Consider the following 21209-nt stretch of genomic DNA (forward strand, 5'->3'; position numbering starts at 1 on the left):
TAAAGAGCCAAGAAAAAGCAAATCCTATCAATTATCAATTTGTAGATTCTGAAATCCTGTGATATTCTGTCATTTAATTATGTGAAAATATACTTCCTGTGAAGATTTAGCTTATTCATTTGTGTTTGCTTGAACAACTAAATATTTGTTTCGCAGTGATTTCAGTGCTCACTCAAAAATTAACTGCCTATCAGTTTGAGGTATCTTCTCAAGGAAGTAGGCTAGAGTCTGGTTTGGAATGATTAAAACAGTGTGTCTGGGGGTGTTACCATAATGACTATAAGGACTCTAGTGCCATCTAACCAGCAAACAGTCAAGCAGCTGTAATGTGCATTGGTGTTGGTGGATGCAGAGCGTCTCCACTTTTTTATGTCTCTGCGGCTCAAATAAGCCTTTGAGACTCAGCAGGTCTCATTAGGTCCTGCATATAAACACAGCTGGGAGATAATGATGGCTGTAGGCCTGTCACACGCTGTGTAGTTTTACTGCGCATGGACCAGGCTTTTGCTCTGGAGCTCAGCCACTGCCACTGCTGAGACGCCACTGGCCTGAAATCTGCGTAACTGCCCCTCTTAAATCTTTCATCCAAGCTGATAAAAAATAAAAAATAAATAAAATACGGCAAGGCAGCTGTTCTGAGTTCAGCCTCAGCGGAGTGCTAAATGACTTACAAAGCATCTCACTTATGTCCATATGGATATATGCACGTTGTAAACCTTACGCCTTGATTCCGATTTTTTGCTCAAATCTTTCTGCCTGTTCCCAGTGTTCACATGATTGAAAATGACTCATGTTTTTGTATCGATTGCTGCCCTGGAAGAACTTGACCACTCGTATTACTGTCAAAAGGTTTTATGTCTGATCTAGATCCACATACGAAAGTGACTTGATATGAAAAGGTCAGGTCATTGTGTTCACGTAGCTTGGAAAAAAAATGTAATCAGTGTCTCGTTTAGGATAAGAACTGGATTGATGCCAGTGCAGTCCCTGTAATGTGAATGGGGCCTATCAGGATAAGACATAAGCAGGGACAATGCTCTGAAGTACAGCTTGAAATATTTGCCTGACATCATTTTGCAGATATTTGTCAGACTTGGGATGGGTTCCAGTTTCATTGGACATAGTCCAGTTTCATACCTTTGGTCTGTGTGTGTTTCTGCTTCAGCTTGTCTCCCTATTAAGTTATTTATTCTGCCTTCAATTTTTATTTTAACAAATTGAAAACTAGTCTAGTAGACCATATTATTTTTAATAATTATCTTAAAACCTAATATTCAGTAACTGAATAGTGGAAGTTGTGTTGTTCTAAGAGTAAAGTCTTAAGCCCTTAAAAGCGTTAGGGATGCACCATCACTTTCCAGCACTAAATATTTTTGTCGAAAGTAGATGTTACTATAGTCATTCATTCATTAATCTGTAACTGCTACATACTGATCAAGGCCACGGTGGGTCCGGAGCAAAGTCATTGAGGCTAGACAGGAAGTCACCCAGAACAAGGGGCCGGTGCATCACAAGGTATTACATATTCACACAGTCAGGAAACCCACCCAAACACAGGTTAGAACACACCAAACTCCTCACGGACAATGACCTAAGGTGAGGATCATTTCTAGGACCTTAAGATCCTTGAGCTGTGTGGAAGTTTCAGTGCCTGTAGTGCCACCATACCGGCCAGATGTTAGTAATTATTTTATGAAGATGACAAATAGTGATTTAAAAAACAAAACCCAAAAAGCTGAAGCCACAACTTTTAAAATGATGGTGAAAGCAAGTTGTCGCAGCAAAGTGTAAATTATTACTGAAATAATAATGGTTTTCATTGGAAATCCAGATGTTCTCTGTCACAGAGTACATATGATGTCATGTTATGTTCTGTAGCTTTACTGTTAGAACATTAGTAAGTTTATTTTATGTATTGTCATTTTATAAAATTTTGGTTTCAACCTACGTTTTTCATTCTGTTACTTTTGGATTTGTCAGCACTGAGTCCAAAGCATGTGCAAGAATAAATATGAGAAAAACTGTGAGTTTATGTTGGGTTCCAGAACAGTTTTGTCAGGCTAGAGTTGGGGGTTGGTTCTAAATTTGGTACTGTGGGCTGGGTCAGACATGGGAAGAGAACATTCTCAGGCTATATTCGGGCCTGGCTAAGTCTCTGCTCCAAAGCAGGCTGTGATGTACACTGTGAGGTTCTTTGACCTGGTGGCTGCACTAGACTGTGCGGCAGAGTGGATTTCACTGGCTTGGCTCAGGCTCGGCCCTGAGGGAGCCCCACTCCCAGCGTCAAGTCTTTGATCTCTTTATTTCATTGCCATTCATTGGGCGAATAGCACTCGGGGGGGCAAAGCTCGTGTCTGAGATGCTCTTCGCTCTGCTGGTGATTGACAGGCTGCGGTGCTCTCTGACTTGCTCTGCAGGTGAGGCCGAGCCTCCGCTTCCTTCCCTCAGGGCTTGGCTCCTCATCCCCATATGGCCCTGTGTCAGCATTGGCTTGATTCATGAACACTGATACACTACTCGCACCGTGGGCAGCTGCAAAGGCTACTGTAACCACCTCCAGAGCTTGTGCATGATGGATGTGCGTGTTGCTTGGTGGAAGTGGAGAAAGGAAACTTTTTCACCTGTTAAGGGTTAATGAAAGCTTTGACTGACAGCCTTATTGAGAGATGGGAGAAGATGAGAGATTGAAATTCAGAGAAAAGCCAGAGAATGCATAGCTGGCATAGCTGCTAGTGGAAATTCAACGTAAGATGTCTATGTATGAGACCTTGTTAAGTCGCTGACACTGCACATTGTTGGGATGCTCTCCGCACCTGGCAGGCAGCACACCTGCTCATGCAGTCCGTAAGAAACTAGAGTATTTGCTCAGGTACAGAACATGTCCCAGAACACAGATTACACAATTTGAATATTTATTTATCATAAAAAATATATTGTCTCTCATTAAGTCCTCCTTCAGAAACCTCATATATTTGTCCCTCGTAAAACTCCTGTATTGCCTCATAGTAGGACAGAAACATCTCCTTTGTTTTTATTGGCTAAGAAGTGTGGAAAACCCAAAATGGCTAGCAAAGTTTTGCCTGCGAACATAATGTGATTAAACACCACTCTACAGACCCTGATCTGTTCACTCTGATGCACATGGTGATTAAATCCAATTCCAGTCACTTCAAGAGCTGGTCCACATGAAAAAGGAAATCCTTCTGTACTGAAGTACCAACTACACAAAACTCAGAAACATAACACTTGGATGCATGTCGAGTATCGAGATGTATTTTGCTATACCTCCCATGCAGTGGGGGTTTGTGACAAATCTCTCAGGGGGACAATTGTTGCGATAACTGCTAAGGTGACTTGTTCACTGGACAAATTTCTAGACAACTGCCACATTGCATGTATAGGATGAAAGGAGCGAGGCCTTTCTGGAACCCACTGAGAATGTACTGAAGGCTCTGCTGCTCCAAAAAATAGCCTTAACATGAGAGTTTATGAGAGGAGTCTGGAGCAATTTTCCACCATCATGAAATTGCCCAAAAAGAGGCAGCACTGTACGGAACAAAACGCTGACCTGACACTGATTGGACTGTAATAGGAGGTGGGACAAACAGTCTGGCAGAGCTTGGTCAATACAGAGCCATGGGTTTTTACCATAGTAGAATGAAAAAATAAAAATTTCCTCTCTCACTTTTGGTATTGCGTCGCCTCATCACCCTAGGGAACAAACCGCCCCTGCTCCCATCCATTATCACACATTCATAACTATATAATGGTGCAGTGTAGACTAAATATTTATCAAATACTCCTAAATGAAGTTGTAATATCTGTTGCATCTGTGATATATGGCCCATCAACACAAACAGTAGTTTTGAGGTATTTCCTGTACTTAGTAATAGAACATCTTGACTGAAAACACCCTTGTATTTGAACCCAGTGGACACTTACTTCAGCCTCTGCTCATTGGCTTATTCAGAACCCAATGCTACAGATAAATTAGACTATTATCAAATAGTTTAGAATTTTCACTTAAGATTTTAGCATTTGTATTAGGGCTGGTCTCAAATATTTGGATATTTGTTAATTGGGTATGTATTTATTTTGGAGATTCCAATATAATATTTTTGGCTACATTTAGGCTAACAATAAAGGCAGTGCTCCACTCTACACAAATTCAAGATTGTGATTTTCAAGCAGATGAGGATTTTTTGAACAAAAACAAACACAACAAGCATCAGCTCTAAAAATATGTAGACAGCTGACCTGGACAATATCGTACACTTGTGATGAGGTGACAGGTAGTGTGAAAATGTTTAAATGTCAAATAAACCCAGTAGCATGTATGACTTTCTTTTATGTCTGCTTTCGTGAACATTTCATTTAGACTGAGTAATTTTCAATAAGACACAGTAACAGGGCCATGAAATTCACATTAGAGCAAAATGCTTTTAAATACGACACCCCCCTGTTTCATGGACATTCATGAACTCCTTGGCGAGAGATAAACCATGCGCTTGATGCCAGACATCCTGCAGCTTCTGCGAGAGAGCATTAGCCACGACTTTGATAGTAAAGCCACTTGGTGTTAATGGACCTTTATTGACAGACATGCAAATAGGGGCAGTGGTTTGTGTTGGCAGTGCGGTTTCTTTTTGAGGAGGGGGAGTAAATTTAGCCTTCCTCGAGTAGTCCAGAATGTCCGTGCTCCAGAAAGCAGTGGGTGGTATATCCAAACATTTAGTTATTTAATCTGTTTGGCGGTAGGGGTTGTGGATCACATCAGACTTGGCTGTGTCTGTGGAGACTACTTCTGCCTTGCTCGCTATCCCAGCAGGCTGCAGACAAATTGCTAATGGCTAATTGCACAGACAGAGTTTGTTGACATTAACGTTTCCAATTATCTAATGGGTATGAGGAAATGTTCCCCGCACGAAGGCCGCTTTTTGTTCTGCAGGGAAGCGGGGAAATCTCACACTCTGTGTCTCTGCGCTGCGACCATGGCTGAAGCTGCATTCTCTACATAGTTGTGGATGCTTGCCCTAGAGATAAATGTGTTTTCCTAACAGTGTGGTAGAGCTGCTCGATGTGGACAAAATACTAGTATAGTGATATATTTGCTGATTATTTACAGAGTGACTTGCACATTTGTAAATAAAAATGTAAAATATTGGAAGTGAATAATGACTTTGTTATATCAGGGTGTGCATTGTTCTAATCATTTTCCTACTTTTGTTAGATTTCATGAGCATATTGATTTCTTAAAATACCCATATTTGGAACTGTGATAGGCCGACATGCTTGAATAACACACACACACACACACACACACACACACACAAATACAAATTTAGTCACTGTCCACAGAAAACATATATCTCCAAAATAGTAACTAAGTAACTGACTTTCAGTGGAAGTAAAAATGTTTTATTCGAAGTAAGTCTGGAACATTTCTATTTGTTCATTTATCAGGAAATTATTGCACAATGTGAAGGACAACTGCTGTGTTCAAATGATGTTGTAAACTAAAAATCCAGAAAAAATAGAGATACATGTTTTTTTCTTCAGACAGCAACAATTTTATCTACTTTTTGAAAATGCATTAAAAACGGATCCGAAGTCAGAAATATGAAAATAAGGTTAACATCTCTGAGGGGTTAGGGCTGCAGTCATACATTATACATGTGAACCAAACAAGTCCCTCTACACATGGTGAATAAGAGGCATTATATTCCATAAAGTTTTAGTTATATGATGTGTTCTTCAGGAATTTGTGTACAGTGGTAGTTGAAGGAAACACCGATGTTATTATTTCTTTTATCAGTCTCTTGTAAATGTGTTTTGAATCTGTGAAGGTCTGGAAGGAGAACTCCATCATTGTGATTTGTAGCTGAAATATTAACATTGCAGAAAAATACTGCAATAATGATTAGTAAATGATCTATTGTGCAGGCCTACTGTTATGGGAACATACTTTGTTTGGATGTGTTGGACAAAACTGCAGCTCAGGAAGTGCCCCGACTATAAGTGTAGCTTAAAACAGCCATCAGTTTAATCCTGTCTAGACTTGGACTGCCTTGCTGTTCAAAGGCACTCTTGACAAACACACCATTTTCTTTCTCCTTGATGCACCGTTTATGATTTTTAGCAATAGAACTAGGGTGTAGTGGTTAAGTGCAGTTCTCTGAGGTTAACAGCACACCACTGCAGTGTAAATTTGCAACAGAGAATAGCACAGACAAATGCAAACATTCTTTATGATAGCCTTGCCGTGAGTCATGCGGTAAAGGGCTTAAGGGTTGGTTGAACGGGGTGCTCCTGACAGAGGTAGTAATTTGCTAGGTAAATGTGTGATTACGGCCACTCTAATCCTCGCTCTCTGGAGGAACGGTGGCTGTCGGCTCATCATGGCCAGCAGTAGGAGGTGCCCAGAGCCCCGTTATGAAACACCCTTCAAGAGCACTGCTTAGGGACGTAATTCTAGGAAATTCCAGGCCCTTCCATTATCCTGCATTATGTATGCTAGCTCTAGTCCTGTATGGGTGGTCCAGTAAAGGAAGAGTCACAACAGTTCTATTTCTACTTTCTTTTTCCTCTCTCTCTCTCTCTCTCTCTTGTGATTGAAGGCTGAAGAAGGAATGTTTGGGCTCAGAGGAATGGGACGGGCCTCTTACAGAGAGCATGGCCCCATACAGAGAACACAGTGACACATAAACCAAGACCCTCTCATGCATCAACACACTCCAAGACCAATACATTTGCACCACATACTAAGTTTAAGATTTTTTTCTTAAAAGTGGTCAAAATCTGGCAAATGTTGGACTCTGACTATCTGTGAGATTACACTGAAAATGCTTACCATTTACTCCTAGCAGCTAACAATATATAGGATTTTGGAAAGGCATTCACACAGTATTTGCATTTATTTAGTTTGTTTATTATTGAATCTAGATGGCTTCCACATTTTGTCCATATTTTCAAATATGATTTTCTAACAGTCCTGGGTTATTTCTTAATAAGGTTATATAGAGCTCCGTGGGGCGGGACTGTGGTTGGGAGGCACTGACAAAAGATTAATTTGAGGAATCACTTACTGTCAGTATATTTTATTCCCATTCAACTTAATTGCAAGTGAGGAGAAACAAATGAACAAAAATCTCTTGTTTAAAATGACCTTTATTTTTTAAAGTTGGGAGTATTGCTGGTATTGCGATATGACCAAAATTCGAAATCACGGTATTTCTCAAAATTATATCATTTTCAATGTATTTGACTTTTTTTCTCCCATGCATGAGGTGATAATTGCGAGAAAAATTTCTGCAGTAGAGTGGTTAAGAACAGCCTCCTCCACTGTCATGAGAATTGTAAATTGTACAAAAAAAATGTCCACATTAGTATTACATGTAATACAGGTTTGTGTGGCCCCACAGTCATTATCAGTTTTCAAAGGGTGGCACTAAATTAGTGAAGGAATCATATGGTGTGACAGTTGCAGTGAAAATATAGAACATTTTATTTAACACATTTTTCAGACAACTTCAAAACTATAGGCTAATTTTCACAACTTATGTAAATCAGCTACACTCTGTTAATGTTATCAATCTCTCACTCAATCTTAAAAACATAAGAGGTATTTAGATATTAAGTAGCCAGTGCTGCTTGTCAGTGCTTGTATTTCACTAAAGAAGTCCCAAATATCTTCATTAAATAACAATATTTAAACAAATAAATAAAAACAGTAATCATAGATTACAACAATGTGCAACTCCCAGCAATAATAAAAACTATTTATACTTTAAATTGACAACATTTGCAGTAAGTGTTTATTTGGTCCACATCCGAAATTTTAAACTCGGAAGTACCTCCAGACAACAGACACGGCTCTTTTTTCGTTAAAAGTTCTTATGCGTCATCATCTTCTACTCTAATGTCTGGTACAACTTCTGGTTCAGAACTTCCCCTGTCCATTTTCACCGTGCTCAACAACTACATTAATATTTGCGCTCCGTTCCATTCGTGTTTAGCGGTGCAGCATTGAAAAACCTCCCTTGTGAAACAATTTACCACTGTGCTGCGTTCCGGTCATGGTTAGGCTTTTTAAACCGGTGTGGCCTGTATATGAAAAATTCATATCATAACAAAAATAAAAAATGTTTTTCGATGCCAACCAGTATACCGCCCAGCATTAGTTCGCAGTCAGTGATAAATTCATACAGGACAATGTAGCTAAAAATGTAATAAGCTTAAGAAAATATGTTTACATACACTTACAGTGCTCAAGCACTTCAATCTAATAAAAAATGTGTTTTTTTGTCATTTGAATTAAAGGTTATGATAGCACCCATGTTATCACTAATAAAGCCAAATGGTTTTGTGTGACAAACCTACATCTAACAGCCCATTTAATAATTTATAACACTGACATCCATAGACACAGAATAACAAATGACTAACTAAATGTGTTAAACAGTGCATGGCAATATTCTGGTATTGATTTAATGACTGTTGCCTGCATCAACAGAGTGATTTGATTAGACTGTTTATGGAACGTGACAATTTTATAGGTCTGAGTAAGTAGTGTTTGTGCAGCAGCGACAGTAAAGGTCCAAGTTTGAAGCGCAGTCATGCTGCAAAACAGCCAGTCTGGCCAAAGATAGGCAAGAATTCCTGCGGTGTGTGAATGCTGGTGCAGATGAGCCAGAGTTTCATAGCGATATGGAGAAGCAACTGAAAGTTTCTCTCTCTCTCTCTCTCTCTCTCTCTCTCTCTCTTTCCCTTACTCACATTCTGCTGAAACAAAGAGCAGTCCAGACAGGTCTTCACAATGTTGAACAGGAACCCCACATACATACATAACTTCCAGGCTGAGGCCTGTCTAACCAGAGACAGCTCTGTAAACAAGAGAGAGACGGAGAGAGAGTGGGGGAGACACCAACAAATATATTGGTAGAGAGAAAGAAAAGAATAGAGAAATATATAGAGAGAGGGAGAAATGTGGGAGAAGGTCATAGAAGGAAAGAAAAGAGTAAGGGGAGAAAAGACAGAAAGTGAAAGGAACATTTGGACAGTGGGAGAAAAAGAAAATTAGTATTAACCATTGCAAGAGAGAAGACAAAAAGAGATAGAAAAATCATAGACACAGAAAGCCATACAAGAAACATATTACAGTTCTATTTAAAACAATATTGGATTACATACATTTTATTATTATTCTATTCATATCTTTGAATGTACTGACAACATATAATGCTTTGTTTGCATAGGGAAGGAGAATCGAGGGAACCAGAGGCCATAGCAAAAGAAAAGAAAGAGAAAAAGAAGGGAAGGGAGGAGTGAACTGAGAATTAGAGTGCGAGAAAAGAAGGAAAGGGAGGGTTGAAGGGAGGCCTGTACTGTCTGCACCCAGTGAGGGAGGGATAGAAAGAGAGAGAGGGAGAGGAAGAGAGGGAGGGTGAGCAAGAGGGGAACGGAAGAGGCTGGCTTTTTTTTTTTTTTTTTTTGCCTTTTCTGGTGGAGCTGCAGCTGGAGAGAAAGGCAGAGCCAGAGGAACTCTTTGTGTTGGAGTGGTGCTGAGACAGAAAGCATAGTCCAGAGGCAAAGCAAAGGAAAGGGGAATGGTGTGAGAAAGAGGCAAACCGGACAGCTCCAAGGCTTTTTCATCGCTGTTGCTAAGGTATGGCAGCTTCTGTGTACACCCTCTGCAGCCCCTCAGGACTGAAAGCCTACTCTAGGAGCTCCTGGGTGGTCTGGCGCCTTTGGTCACGTACCCAGAAGTATATTTAGTGAGAGTCTTTCTGCCTGGCTGAGTGAACATCCTGTGTTAACATCCTCTCCTCATCCCCTTTTGCTCTCTCTCTCTCTCTCTCTCTCTCTCTCTCTCTCTCTCTTTGTCTCTCTTTCTATCACACACACACACACTCTCTCACATGCTCTGTCTCCCTTGCTTTTCTCTCCTTCTTTATTCCCCCTCCTGCCCAATTTTCCATTTTAAAGTACTGGTGTGAAAATAAACTCTGTGATCTGTTTGATGTGGAGCCAGCAAGAAAAAGCAGCTGCAAATGCCTAGCATATGCGAATGTGTGACTTTGTCAGAGGGGTTAAGCAAACACGTATACTGGAAGACAGGCAGTGGAATGCAGAAGCCTTCTTCAGAACCATATGGCATAATATGTGGTTTTGACATAATACAGCATGGTCGTGTTTACATTATTATCTATGATAAGCTGACAGACTGTTGCTGTTTTCACAGGGCCGCACCTTGAGGACTAAACCATGGATGATGACTTTGAGCGGCGCAGGGAACTGAGGAGGCAGAAACGAGAGGAGATGCGAATGGAGGCGGAAAGGTAACGTCATGTTCACCCAGGTCAACACACTAGAAACTAGACAATATTAGAACCAGAAAGAGCAGTTTTGGAAAAGCTTGTGAGTTGTGCAGCTTTGAATTAACCAGCAGAAGTAGAAGTAAGTTAATTTGCCGTTACTGACAGTTACAGGACGTGTACTTTGATGTCAAGAACACGCGGGAGCCTGTACAGCAACCTACACTGAGAAACTAGTGGAAATGTCTACACGTAGTACCATGAAGTAGGATAAAACAAGTGATAAAAGCCGTTAAAATGGGTGATTAAAAGCGGAAGGTGTGTATGGCTCATGAAAATGGCACAAACAATGTAAATACATACAAAATAAATACTTGCTTGTAGCTCAGGGACCCTAAGCAGCTCCTTATTCTGCATACAGCAAGAAACTGCACTTCTCTGAGTGTATTTTACAGCATCCAGTGAAGTGTCTTTCTTGGTTTGAAGAGTAGGTTTTGCCTAAACATTGCTTTGACAGTTTTCTTCTCCAGACTATTATTAAAAGCCCATGAGGATGCTCTTAAGTTGGTTTTATCACCTGGAAGTTTGGAGTGCTGGTGGATGATGGCATAAAAAGAAGGAAAAAAATGAATGCAGTATGTGGATGTATTCTCAAGGGAGAACTGTGACAGATATTGCAAACCAAAAAAGAATAATGCTAATTTATTATAAAACAATTCTGAAAAAAGTCTGTGTCTTTCTCTTCATCCTTCCACTGTGAGAAGACAGCTTAGCGCTATGTGTCTGCTGAAAGTGTAGTTGTCCATAAAAAAACTAAGAAAAAGATTGAACAACTCTCACTTAATGACCAGTTAGACTTAAAGTTCATTTAATAAAGTATGGTTCCTGACTTCTGCTCTGTGCTGAAGATGTGCCCAAACTTTTGACAGACCACACTATGGAAGCCTGTACATATTTTAAGCTCTCCTTTACCATATGCCAGATGAGACATTTAAATTGATGTCCGTGGCATGGAAGCTAACGCTTATGTTTGATTTGTACTGTGCATGTTAGCGCTTTGATCTAACATATGTTTTATACAATAGCCCCATTTTCTCATTTCTTTAAGTTATGAGGGTATTTAAATTCTGTGTGCACATACATAATCTTTACATGGCTTCTTTTGTTGGGTGGGCCAGTGGTACAGATGTTAGCCTCCTTAGCTATAACAATTACTGTACATCTGGTGGCCTTTACAACCCAGCCCCATTCTTAAAACACTGAAAACACCCCCTGTGAGTTCTGCTTTATGCAGCACATGTTTTGTGTGTTATGAAGTAATTTCATGCTTGTTATACTTGAGTGTGTGCGGTATTGTCTTGCTGCTTGTCCATCAGCTTATACAAATACTTCATTATAGGTTTAGCCTATAAGTGCATTTGCACTCATTTCTTATTACAGACTGATAAAATGGTTGTATCAGTGAAGTGGAGGAATCATAAGTGCTTGTTTGCCTTTATGCTGCCTATTTGGATTGAGTTTTAAATACGTAATTTAAATTGATTTTATTATAATGGTTTTGGGTAAAACCTTAACAAAAAAAAACACTTTGTATTACTTCAGAGTGAAAAGCTGGAGCTAATCTACTGTAGGTTGAATAGGCAATTGCAAGTAAATTTAGCTTAAAGTCACATTTTCTAAGAGCACATTTCAACAAGTTGTCATAAAGGATACTTTCCAACACTTCTACTTCATTAAGTGTTAGGATAAGGTACACTTATAGGAATAACAAAAAGGGGGTTATGTCAGGTTTATGTTTATATAGGTACATATTTTGTCAGGTGTCTTGAAAGACTTATGATGTCATTAGTCACCTTACATGCACTGCTTTAGTAGTGTTACCTCACAAAGTAACTTCGCACACAAACTGTGTAAATGTGTTGCAATTGGCATAAACTGCCACCCATACGGTTCTGCTTGATTTGCCACCCCTTACGGTTCTGCTCCCTTACTGACTCCACCATATATTGTCATACTGATCAGCAAGAGACAGTTAAGAGCCGGTTTTTCAGCTCCACTTTGAATATGAGTGCAATATTGAGGGGCCTTTATGAGCATGTGGCCTTCTGCTGTTGACAGCTGCTTTTGCTCCTGTTCTCAGCTCGTTCTTGACAGGCTTTAGATCCCATTGAGTCTGTCAGCGGGATAGCTTACTCTGCTCAGAGACGGCAGTGTGTGGGAAGCGCTCTGAACTCCAGCTCTTTCTTCAGCATCGTGCCCATTTAAGGAAAAGAGGCACTCCCATAAACACTGATGGCAGGAACTCAAATAGCGATTATGCATCAGCATTCCTGTCGAATGGTGCATTTTTTAAGCCATTTCACAAACATGGACGGCAGCTGCTGAGGAGTGATTTATGCGGCTGTCACAAAGCATCATGGGTAATGAACAAGCAGGCCCAACTCGCTGCTGTTCCCAGCACATTCACTGCTATAAGTGCTGCGTATTCTTTTCAATAGCTAACACCCATGTTATCATTGGCCAGAATACTGGACCTTGGCTAATTGTGTGCATTGTTAGGTTTGCGTGTCAGGTTCCTGCCCGGTATGTATTTTCTTTTTTTCCTGAAAGAGCAGTGCCATGCAGAAAAGAAGTCGGTTTACAGTACATGATATCGCTTACCGTAATTCTGGGCCCATGGTTGATGAGAGCGGATGGTGTTCAGAGCAGGCACTATTTAATTTTGCTAATGTAGCGTAATCCTAATATTGCTTCACTGCTTGTTGTTAAGAGAGGAACATTTAGCAGGAATTTTGGACTTCTTTTATTTGTACCAAATTTAATGGTTTTGCAAAAAAATATTGTCTAGCAAAATTGAAAATTCTACTCTGCATTGGTCCTGTTTTCATTCCTTGATTTTAAAAAAAAACTTATATAACCATATTAAATTGTTTCTTTCACCCAGACACAGTTTCACCTGATGTTGTTCATGTTCAAACTATTCTAACTGCATGTCTCTTCTCAATCCCTGTCTATCTATTGTTCAACATGCGGTGGAGGAAAGAAAGTGGTGCTCAAACCTTTGTTTTAGTGCATGTAATAAGTGTTGTGTTCTGGCCAAGTGCTTCTACATTACTAGTGCTTGCTGGCACTGCTGCTTCGTCTGAAACAGCAGGAGGGCAGATGTTGGCGTAGCTCTGGTCAGTGGTGCAGAGAAGGTAGTGAGAGAGGAAAGATAAGGCCTGTGCTTGCAGGACAGACTTGGCACCCGAGTCTGGCTGGAGCTCCATCAGGCGATGAAGGCTTGACGAGTGCCATTTCACTCCTCCGTCTCAGCCAGCCAAGATTAACTTCACTTGAGAGAGAGAGAGAGAAACTGAGAGAGAAACTGAGACTGATCCTGGGCTCTGTCTTCTGTCAGTCTGACTGGGTAACTGTATAACAGTACTGAGAATGTAGATTTGATACCGAGGAATGTTTATTGCAGTCTGAATGTACTGATTACTTGAATGACTATAAATGCTAACATCACTTTTTTATATACTGGTACTCGTATCACATTTTACTTATTCTGTTCTTTATTTATCTATTTATTTTTGTCTTGCCCCCTCTCTTTTACTTCCACTTTCTTTTCCTCACTCCTTTCACCCTGTTTTTCTCGCTATCATTTGCTTCTTTGCTGTATTTTGCTCTCCAACCTCTCTCTTTGCCTCTCTGTTTCTCCTTCTTTCCCTCATTCCCCTGCTTTGTGAGAATCGTGGTCTTTCTCTTGATGAAGCATTGTGCTCCAGAAAGGACTCGGGTCAGCGACACTCCACATACACACACTCTGGAATGTTTTGACTGCTGTTTCTGCGTCTCCGCTGACTTCTCTAATGGAATGTTCTGGATGATTTTAAAGCATCCAAAAGAAAACGTGTTTCAGTTCGGAGCATTTTATTGCTTTATGGATTTACCACTAATCACCTCACTATTACCAGGTTTCAATGTGTGAAGATGATAGGTTTGCAGTAGTACATGTGTAACTCCATCTCTCATTCTGCAGCCATTTTGGCACCACACATCTGTGCTGTGTTCCCATGAGAGGTCAGGAAGAGCTCAGGAAATAACACCCATCCTCAGCGAATGGGCCGTACCAAACCAACTCTGCACTCTCCATGCTATAGATGGAGAGAGAGAGAGAAAGACAGAGAGAGAGAGAGTACAGGAAGCGAGAGAGAGAGAGAAAGAGAGTTAGGGAAAGAGGTCATTAGGGACAAGAGAAGAGTCAGAGAATAGACACCATATATCACATTTAGATGTATGTAATGTTTAGAATCTGCCCTTTCTTTCTGAATGTTTCATTTTGGATCTTTTTAAAAGAACCTTAAAGGGAACTATTCCTTTATATGAGAATGAGCTAGTGGGTAGAAATGTGCAGAAGCTCTAGTTTATAGATGTTTTCCCTTGGTCTCTTTGCTCTGTGATTCTTGTTTACACCATATTTAATCACACTTAAAAATACAAAAGTAGAAAATTTGGTTCAAACACTTAACTGTAAAATAGAAAATATATGATAATTGATTTTCAGATTTTTTAATCTTTGCATCTTCTAAAGAAAGTGGTACGTCTATAACATCAGATTGTGGTACAACTATCCCAACAGGTGGCATGTCTGTGATTGGCCAGTGATATGGTGAGTCGTTGCAAGGAGAATTAAATAATATTATATAATAAAATATAATCCTAAACCCCCCCCCCCCCTGCCCCTCTGGCCTCCGTCACCCATGTTGACATTGCTGCTCTGTGTCCATGTCTAATATTGGCTCATAACAAGTAGAAAGACGTTTTTCCTTGTTTAGTGGATTGTCGGGTGTTAAGTGCAGAGAGGTACAGAATGTACTATAGACCCTAAAATGGTCCAGTTCTTCATCAGTTTATGAGTTCTGTGCAGCACAAGACATTAATTGTTTCTATAATTCAAGACTCAGAAGAGATGGAAGATGAGATGTTTTTGTCATCACATTTGGGTGGGTTTGTGGCAGGAAAATAATGACAGGAACACTGAGAACTGCTGGTTAAAGATGAAAGGAGAATCAGGCGTCCTGATACCAATCTGATTGTGTAGTCCTGTTTGTTTGATTGTTTGTTTTCCTGTTTTGTTTTGTTTTTTTTTTTTTGTTTTTTTTATTATTATTCTTTTTAATTGTTAGGAGCAGTGATATAAAGAACATTAGAACATTGGAAAAACAAATATAACCCACCCAATATTCTATGTTCTGATTTAGCCTCAAACAGACAGAAAATTGAACTGAGAAATGTTACACAGACCTCAGTGGGTGTGTAGGAAGGAAAGGATGGGGGAGGGTGGGTGAGTGTGGGAATAGGGCAGCCTTTTGGCATTCTCTCTCTCTCTCTCTTTCTCTCTCTGACCCCATTCTCTGGAGCTTTTCCCAAAAGTGTTTTTAGTGGCATTTCTGAAATGTTTGGATGAAAGGAAAACATTTGGGAACACTAATGTATTGGCTGTATGGAAGTGTATATGTGTTCTGTTCATGTCCCCATGCTGTTGCTTAATAGCAAAAATCAGCTTTATATCAGCATCATCTCCCACACCAGAGCCATTTCTCCTGTCACAGATTTTATGAATTCAATAAAAGGAGCCTCTGATGGCTTGGCGTTCACCACAGTAGCTACTTAACAATTAATGTTATACTCAACCACATGATCTGTTCCATATGGAATACATACTTGGCTAACCTAAATAACTATGTGTGCTGAAGACATGCAGGGAAGTGCGAAGCTCCAAACAGGCGTCGGCCACCCGGCTTAGACAAACTATCGAACATGTTGCAGCCTTTGAAAAATGCAGAGACCCACCTGAAAGCTATTGTAGCGTCCAAGCGATGTTGTTTCTGTCTGGTGGAGATTTATTATTGTGGTCATGAAGCGGAGGGAGCCGAACACTGCTGGACACCTGGAGACAGGCAGAGTGCTGGGGAGAGGATATTAGATTGGGCTTGGTGGAGCTCTGTGGAGTGATAGCCAGGAATGTTCCCTTTGAATAGCTCTGGTCCCTTCTGATATGATCTTTGTGTTTGACAGAATTTTGAAATAACTAGGTTTGAACTGCGTTTACAGGCTTGGAATATTCAATGGTGTTTTTCCAAGGAGGTACTTCTCATTACCATATTGTTTAATTGTTTATATTTCAAACAAAATATCCCAGTTGTAGGCAACAAATAGTTAGAACGATGGTTCATTTATGCTGTGAGACAGTTGTTAAATGTGTGGATATAGATGTGTCTGACAGGTTTGTTTACCCAGATTACAGCAATGATACAGGCATTTAAGGTAAAAATCTTTAAACATCCTTGTTTAGTGATGTGTTTTCATGGCTAGTTTAGCTGGTTTACTGAATGGAGCCAATTGTTTATTCCATTGTTAAATCATTGGTCCAAGTCCAGTTGCATCACAAATGAAATCACGTCAATGAGCAAACACAAGTCTCTTTCAGAGTTGTTTAGAGAAATATACTTTGCTCTTATGGGCTTGCTGTGATTTATATCTAACTGGAAACGGTTAAACCAGTTAAGTTTTTTGCCTTATTAACACAGTACATAGCCTAAATATCAAAGGCCAAACAGCACTATTTTTTTTTTCTTTCTTAAAATCGTCAGGACCTTTGTAATTCAGAGGATTAATAAAGACCATCTGGAAGGACAACAATTTCCTCTCATTACTATTTTTCATAAAAATACCACTATATATTTAATGTTTACCCCATTTATAACTTAAGCATTTAAGCCTAAGTCTTTAAGTTAACATTTATTTAAGATAATAGTATTTGTATTTGTATTCACTTTGACTTGTACTGTACATGCTGTTAGGAGAGAGAATAGGAAGTAGGACAAATACTTTTACAAAGGGAGAAGCAAGTTCTCTAATGATGTCACTCTCCCTCTGGTCTTCCTTGGGCGTTAACACAATGCTGTGTTCAGTTACAGCAGAATTCCTGATTTGGCCTTCTGCTCTCAAAGCACACACAGCCTTCGCAAAGCAGCAGGTGTTACATGGGCTAAATGAATCGGTTTGAAGTAAGAAAGGACTCAGCACATTCAGAAAGGAAGAAATAAGGTCATCGATGGATATATTTACAATGTGCAAATTAATTTCCTCTTACATTTTGAATGTTTGCCTTATGTATTTGACAATAATGAAATGAACTTTTTCACTAAGCATACAGAGCTTATAAATCAGCAGTGATTGGTAAAGGCACAAACATTACACACAATTAGCTAGTATTGTGTAGATAATGTTAAATGTTCAACATGACAACTGTATGTAGAACTATTAGAGAGAGAGAGAGAGAGATGCTTGTAAGGTTACTCAAGAAAATCCTTCATCCTTATGCTCTGAATGTGTTCTGCCTAAGTTGTATGGGCTCTCAGCCACTGGTATCCAGCTCCTCTCATCAGCTGCCAAGCTTCGCCGACACACACACACACACACGCACACACACCCACACACACAGAAAACAGGCACACAAAGTTGATATCCAGCAACCACTCACCCCCAACAGCAGCAGCGACAGCAGTAATAACAGTGATGGCTGTGAGAAACACACTCACTGCCAGGAAGATATCAGCCCTGGCTCTTGCCCTCTCTCACTAATGTAATATCACTGTCACTGAGTGTATGTGTGTGTGTTTGTGTCCAGGATGGCTTATCGGCGCAGTGAAGAGGATGAGGAAGAGGCAGCTCGTGAGCGCAGACGAAGAGCACGTCAAGAACGTCTGCGTAACAAAGAGAGTGAAGAGGGACAAAACCCGCCCGAGAGTGTGGAGCTAAACAATAGCCACAGGTATCATACACACACACACACACACACAATCACGTGCAAAAGTTGCATCAAAAGGTTAGAAGCCTTTACTTATAAATACATTTATACAAAATTCACAAAGCAGTGGCAGCATGTCATGTGCCTTGCACTCCCCTTGCTTCCCCTCATGCTCTAGCTCTGAATTTGACTCGTGGAAATGTGCACAGAACAGAGAGAGGGTCTGCGTGTGCACTTGCACACTAGGAATTAGCTGTGGCTGACTGGCCACAGTGCAGTTTGACCTGGTCCAGTTTGGGTGGCTACTCCCCTGCACAGAGTAACTAAATATAGCATTAGTTCTATCATATTATTACACCCAAGCTTTGCCGCTCTTTGTCATCTTCCATTCTCTTAAGGATACTTGTTTTCAGGTGTGTTTGTATTTTTTTAACCACATGGATGGATTATTTCAGTTCTGAATTTAGAGCTTGACGATTTTCTGTCTCTGAAACCGTTAAATCCTGTACATCAGATGGCAAATTTTAGTTATACACCAACATTAGTACCTTTTAATGTGCTGTGTGTTCTAAGGCAGAGGTCATTATGTCCGGATCTTTGATCCAGGTTCCAGGCCGGGATTTCACAGTGGTTGGCCGGTGTGACACTTTACAGGGCCAGTCAGGTGCATTAGCCTTTGCAACTAGTGTCATACCAGCCAGCCATTTTAAAATCCCACCCTTGAACCTGGATCTAAGGTTCTCTCTGTTCTCTGTGTGTTAATTTAACACTAATTTTGTTGATTTACCAATGGCAAATTTACTGTGCAGTTCCAAACATTAGGGGGTCAGAGTGAATCACGATTAAAACAAATAAAAAATAAAACAGTTATTTCTTTAAAAACATTATTTAAAGCTTTGTGTGAGAGTGTGTGTGAGATAGAGAGAGAGAAATTACCCTAAAACAGGTGCAATCTGGACCTAATGCATATTTCAGAATAACTCTTAATAATTCATGTGTGAAACGTTACCTTTATTAGACTCAGTACAAACACATGCGCACACACACCAACTATAGTGCAAAAGGCATTTATTTAAATCGGCTATTAAGTTATTAGATTTTCAGGAGGTCTGGAAAGTGTCTGTGAAAATCTCTTCGTCCATCGCTTAGTTTAACCCACAACCCTGCACCATGTATGTAATAAATAACTTCCTGTAGCAGGTCAGTGATGTGGAAGCAGTGGGTCGTGCTGACGTACAGTGACACTGTGCCATTGTAGTCCCAAATGCTTTTGCACACAAGACCATCTATGGCAGCAGCCTGCAAGAGTCGCCTGCGTGTGTGTGGCTGTAGCTGCCTCTATTGTGAATTGTGCTGATGCAGATAAAATCCTGTGCCAAGTGGTGCGCTCAGACTACATTAACCTACAGGGGCATGCATGTGGCAGCCAGGCTGGGTCCACGACAGCCCAGTGCAAGCCAGTTAGGCAGCCTAACATATGTAAGGGGTAATGGGAAAGAGCAGACATGTTCCAAATCGGTAGCGACACTTCACTGAAGAAAGGGACTCAATGGGCTATTGTGTGTGTGGAGTAGGCAGCAGCACACTGAATAAATGACCTGGTACTGGGAGTTCATTCTGCCATTATATATGAGCAATTAGATGTAATGTTTGAATCAGAAATCAGAAAAATCAGAAGTACTTTTTCCACTTTACCCCAAATGGAGTTGCTAGTTATGCCCCTGGTGAGCAGTTAGCTTCCGTTAGAACTGTTTGTTCTTCACCCGCTTCAGACTGTTTTATATAAACACAGCTATTAACACAATCAGAACATGGCATAATAGACCACTGTACACATAATAACTCTGTAACACTGAAACTAAAGCTTGCTCACTGGGTTAGGACCCAGAAATCTGTAAAGCTGCTTTATGACAAAGCTGGTTACAAAAAGTGCTCCATAAATAAAAATAAAATAGAATTTAATTAAATATTCTGAAAACCACACTTCATCACATAATGGCCTTAGTTTAAAATTTTAGTTAAACATAAATGTTTGATTATAATTTAACACTGAATAATAAATAAACAAGAAATTTCACTATTATTCTATTACACCTATTACACTATTATCAACACTATTAATGTTAAATTAACACTGAGAATTGTAGAGTATTAAACTCTAATACTTACAATGTTAGTTGAATACACATAGTGCTGGTGAATTTGCACTGTGTGTGTGTGTGTGTGTGTGCATCACATAGCATAAAACGACAGAAGAGATGGGTACTTGTCATCTAGTGCTTTAAAACTTACTGTTACGTGTCCGCATGCATATTTGCTGTAATATAACACAAACTAATTAAGCAGTTTTGTTGTTTGGCCTCTAAATTTTAAACAGCACATTTACTCTGTGTAGCGCTTCAGTGCTGTAATTCAGACTAGAAGTTTTTCTACAATGGAAAGACCATAGTCAAGTCTGTCTGGAAATGCTTAACAGCTTGACACAGCATGAGGCAAGTTTGTTGTGAATTAGACATAGTTTTGTCAATGTTAGTTCATGCAAATAAGGTTGTAATAATTGTTAGCTGTGTCACCTCCGGTGGGAGACTGCAGAAGGAAATATTAAACCACAAACATGCCTTCCCTGATCAAGAGTGACTTGTGGAAATTAGAATTTTCCACTTTAATATTAGACACGTTTCTCTCTCGTTGTTAGTGTGACAGTCACAGAGACAGTGTCCAGCTCAGTGGTCATCTCAAGCCAGCCTGGTGAAGGAGACGATGAGGAGCAGGCCTTGCTGGAGCGTCTGGCCAAGCGCGAGGAAAGAAGACAGAGGAGGATGAAGGAGGCTCTGGACAGACAGAAGGATCTGGAGACCGACACCTCTGACTACAGGTCAGAAGTGTCTTCTAACAGCGGCCGCTCCCTCCTCCACAAACAGGAAGAGGAGCCAGCGTTCAACAGTAAGGAGGAGGAGAAGGAAGAAGCAAAGGAGGAAGAGGAGGCTGCCCCAGAGGAGGAAGAAGAGCAGAAGGAGGAGGAGGAGGAGGAGGAGGAGAAGCCACGAAGGTCTTACCTGAGGGAGCAGGTGCATGATTTATTATTGTTTGTTTGTTTA

At 40.3% G+C, this 21209-nt stretch overlaps 1 protein-coding gene across 4 annotated transcripts in view; it reads left to right on the top strand.

The window, feature by feature from the left end:
* Positions 1–21209, top strand: part of cald1a (caldesmon 1a) — a 60737-nt gene that overhangs the window by 19956 nt on the left and 19572 nt on the right. For 3 of the 4 annotated variants that reach the window (XR_010802202.1, XM_066667971.1, XM_066667973.1), the window contains exons 2-4: positions 10241–10337; positions 17992–18135; positions 20807–21179. Coding sequence is in view for 3 of the 4 variants with exons in the window: in XM_066667971.1 (XP_066524068.1) it covers positions 10264–10337; positions 17992–18135; positions 20807–21179 (591 nt within the window). In the remaining variant the exon portion in view is untranslated. Of the gene's footprint in view, positions 1–9530; positions 9665–10240; positions 10338–17991; positions 18136–20806; positions 21180–21209 lie in introns of those variants that run through there. The other variant, XM_066667972.1, reaches the window with a different exon arrangement.

The sequence above is a fragment of the Hoplias malabaricus genome, chromosome 4 (assembly GCF_029633855.1).
Source record: "Hoplias malabaricus isolate fHopMal1 chromosome 4, fHopMal1.hap1, whole genome shotgun sequence".
Lineage (NCBI taxonomy): Eukaryota > Metazoa > Chordata > Actinopteri > Characiformes > Erythrinidae > Hoplias > Hoplias malabaricus.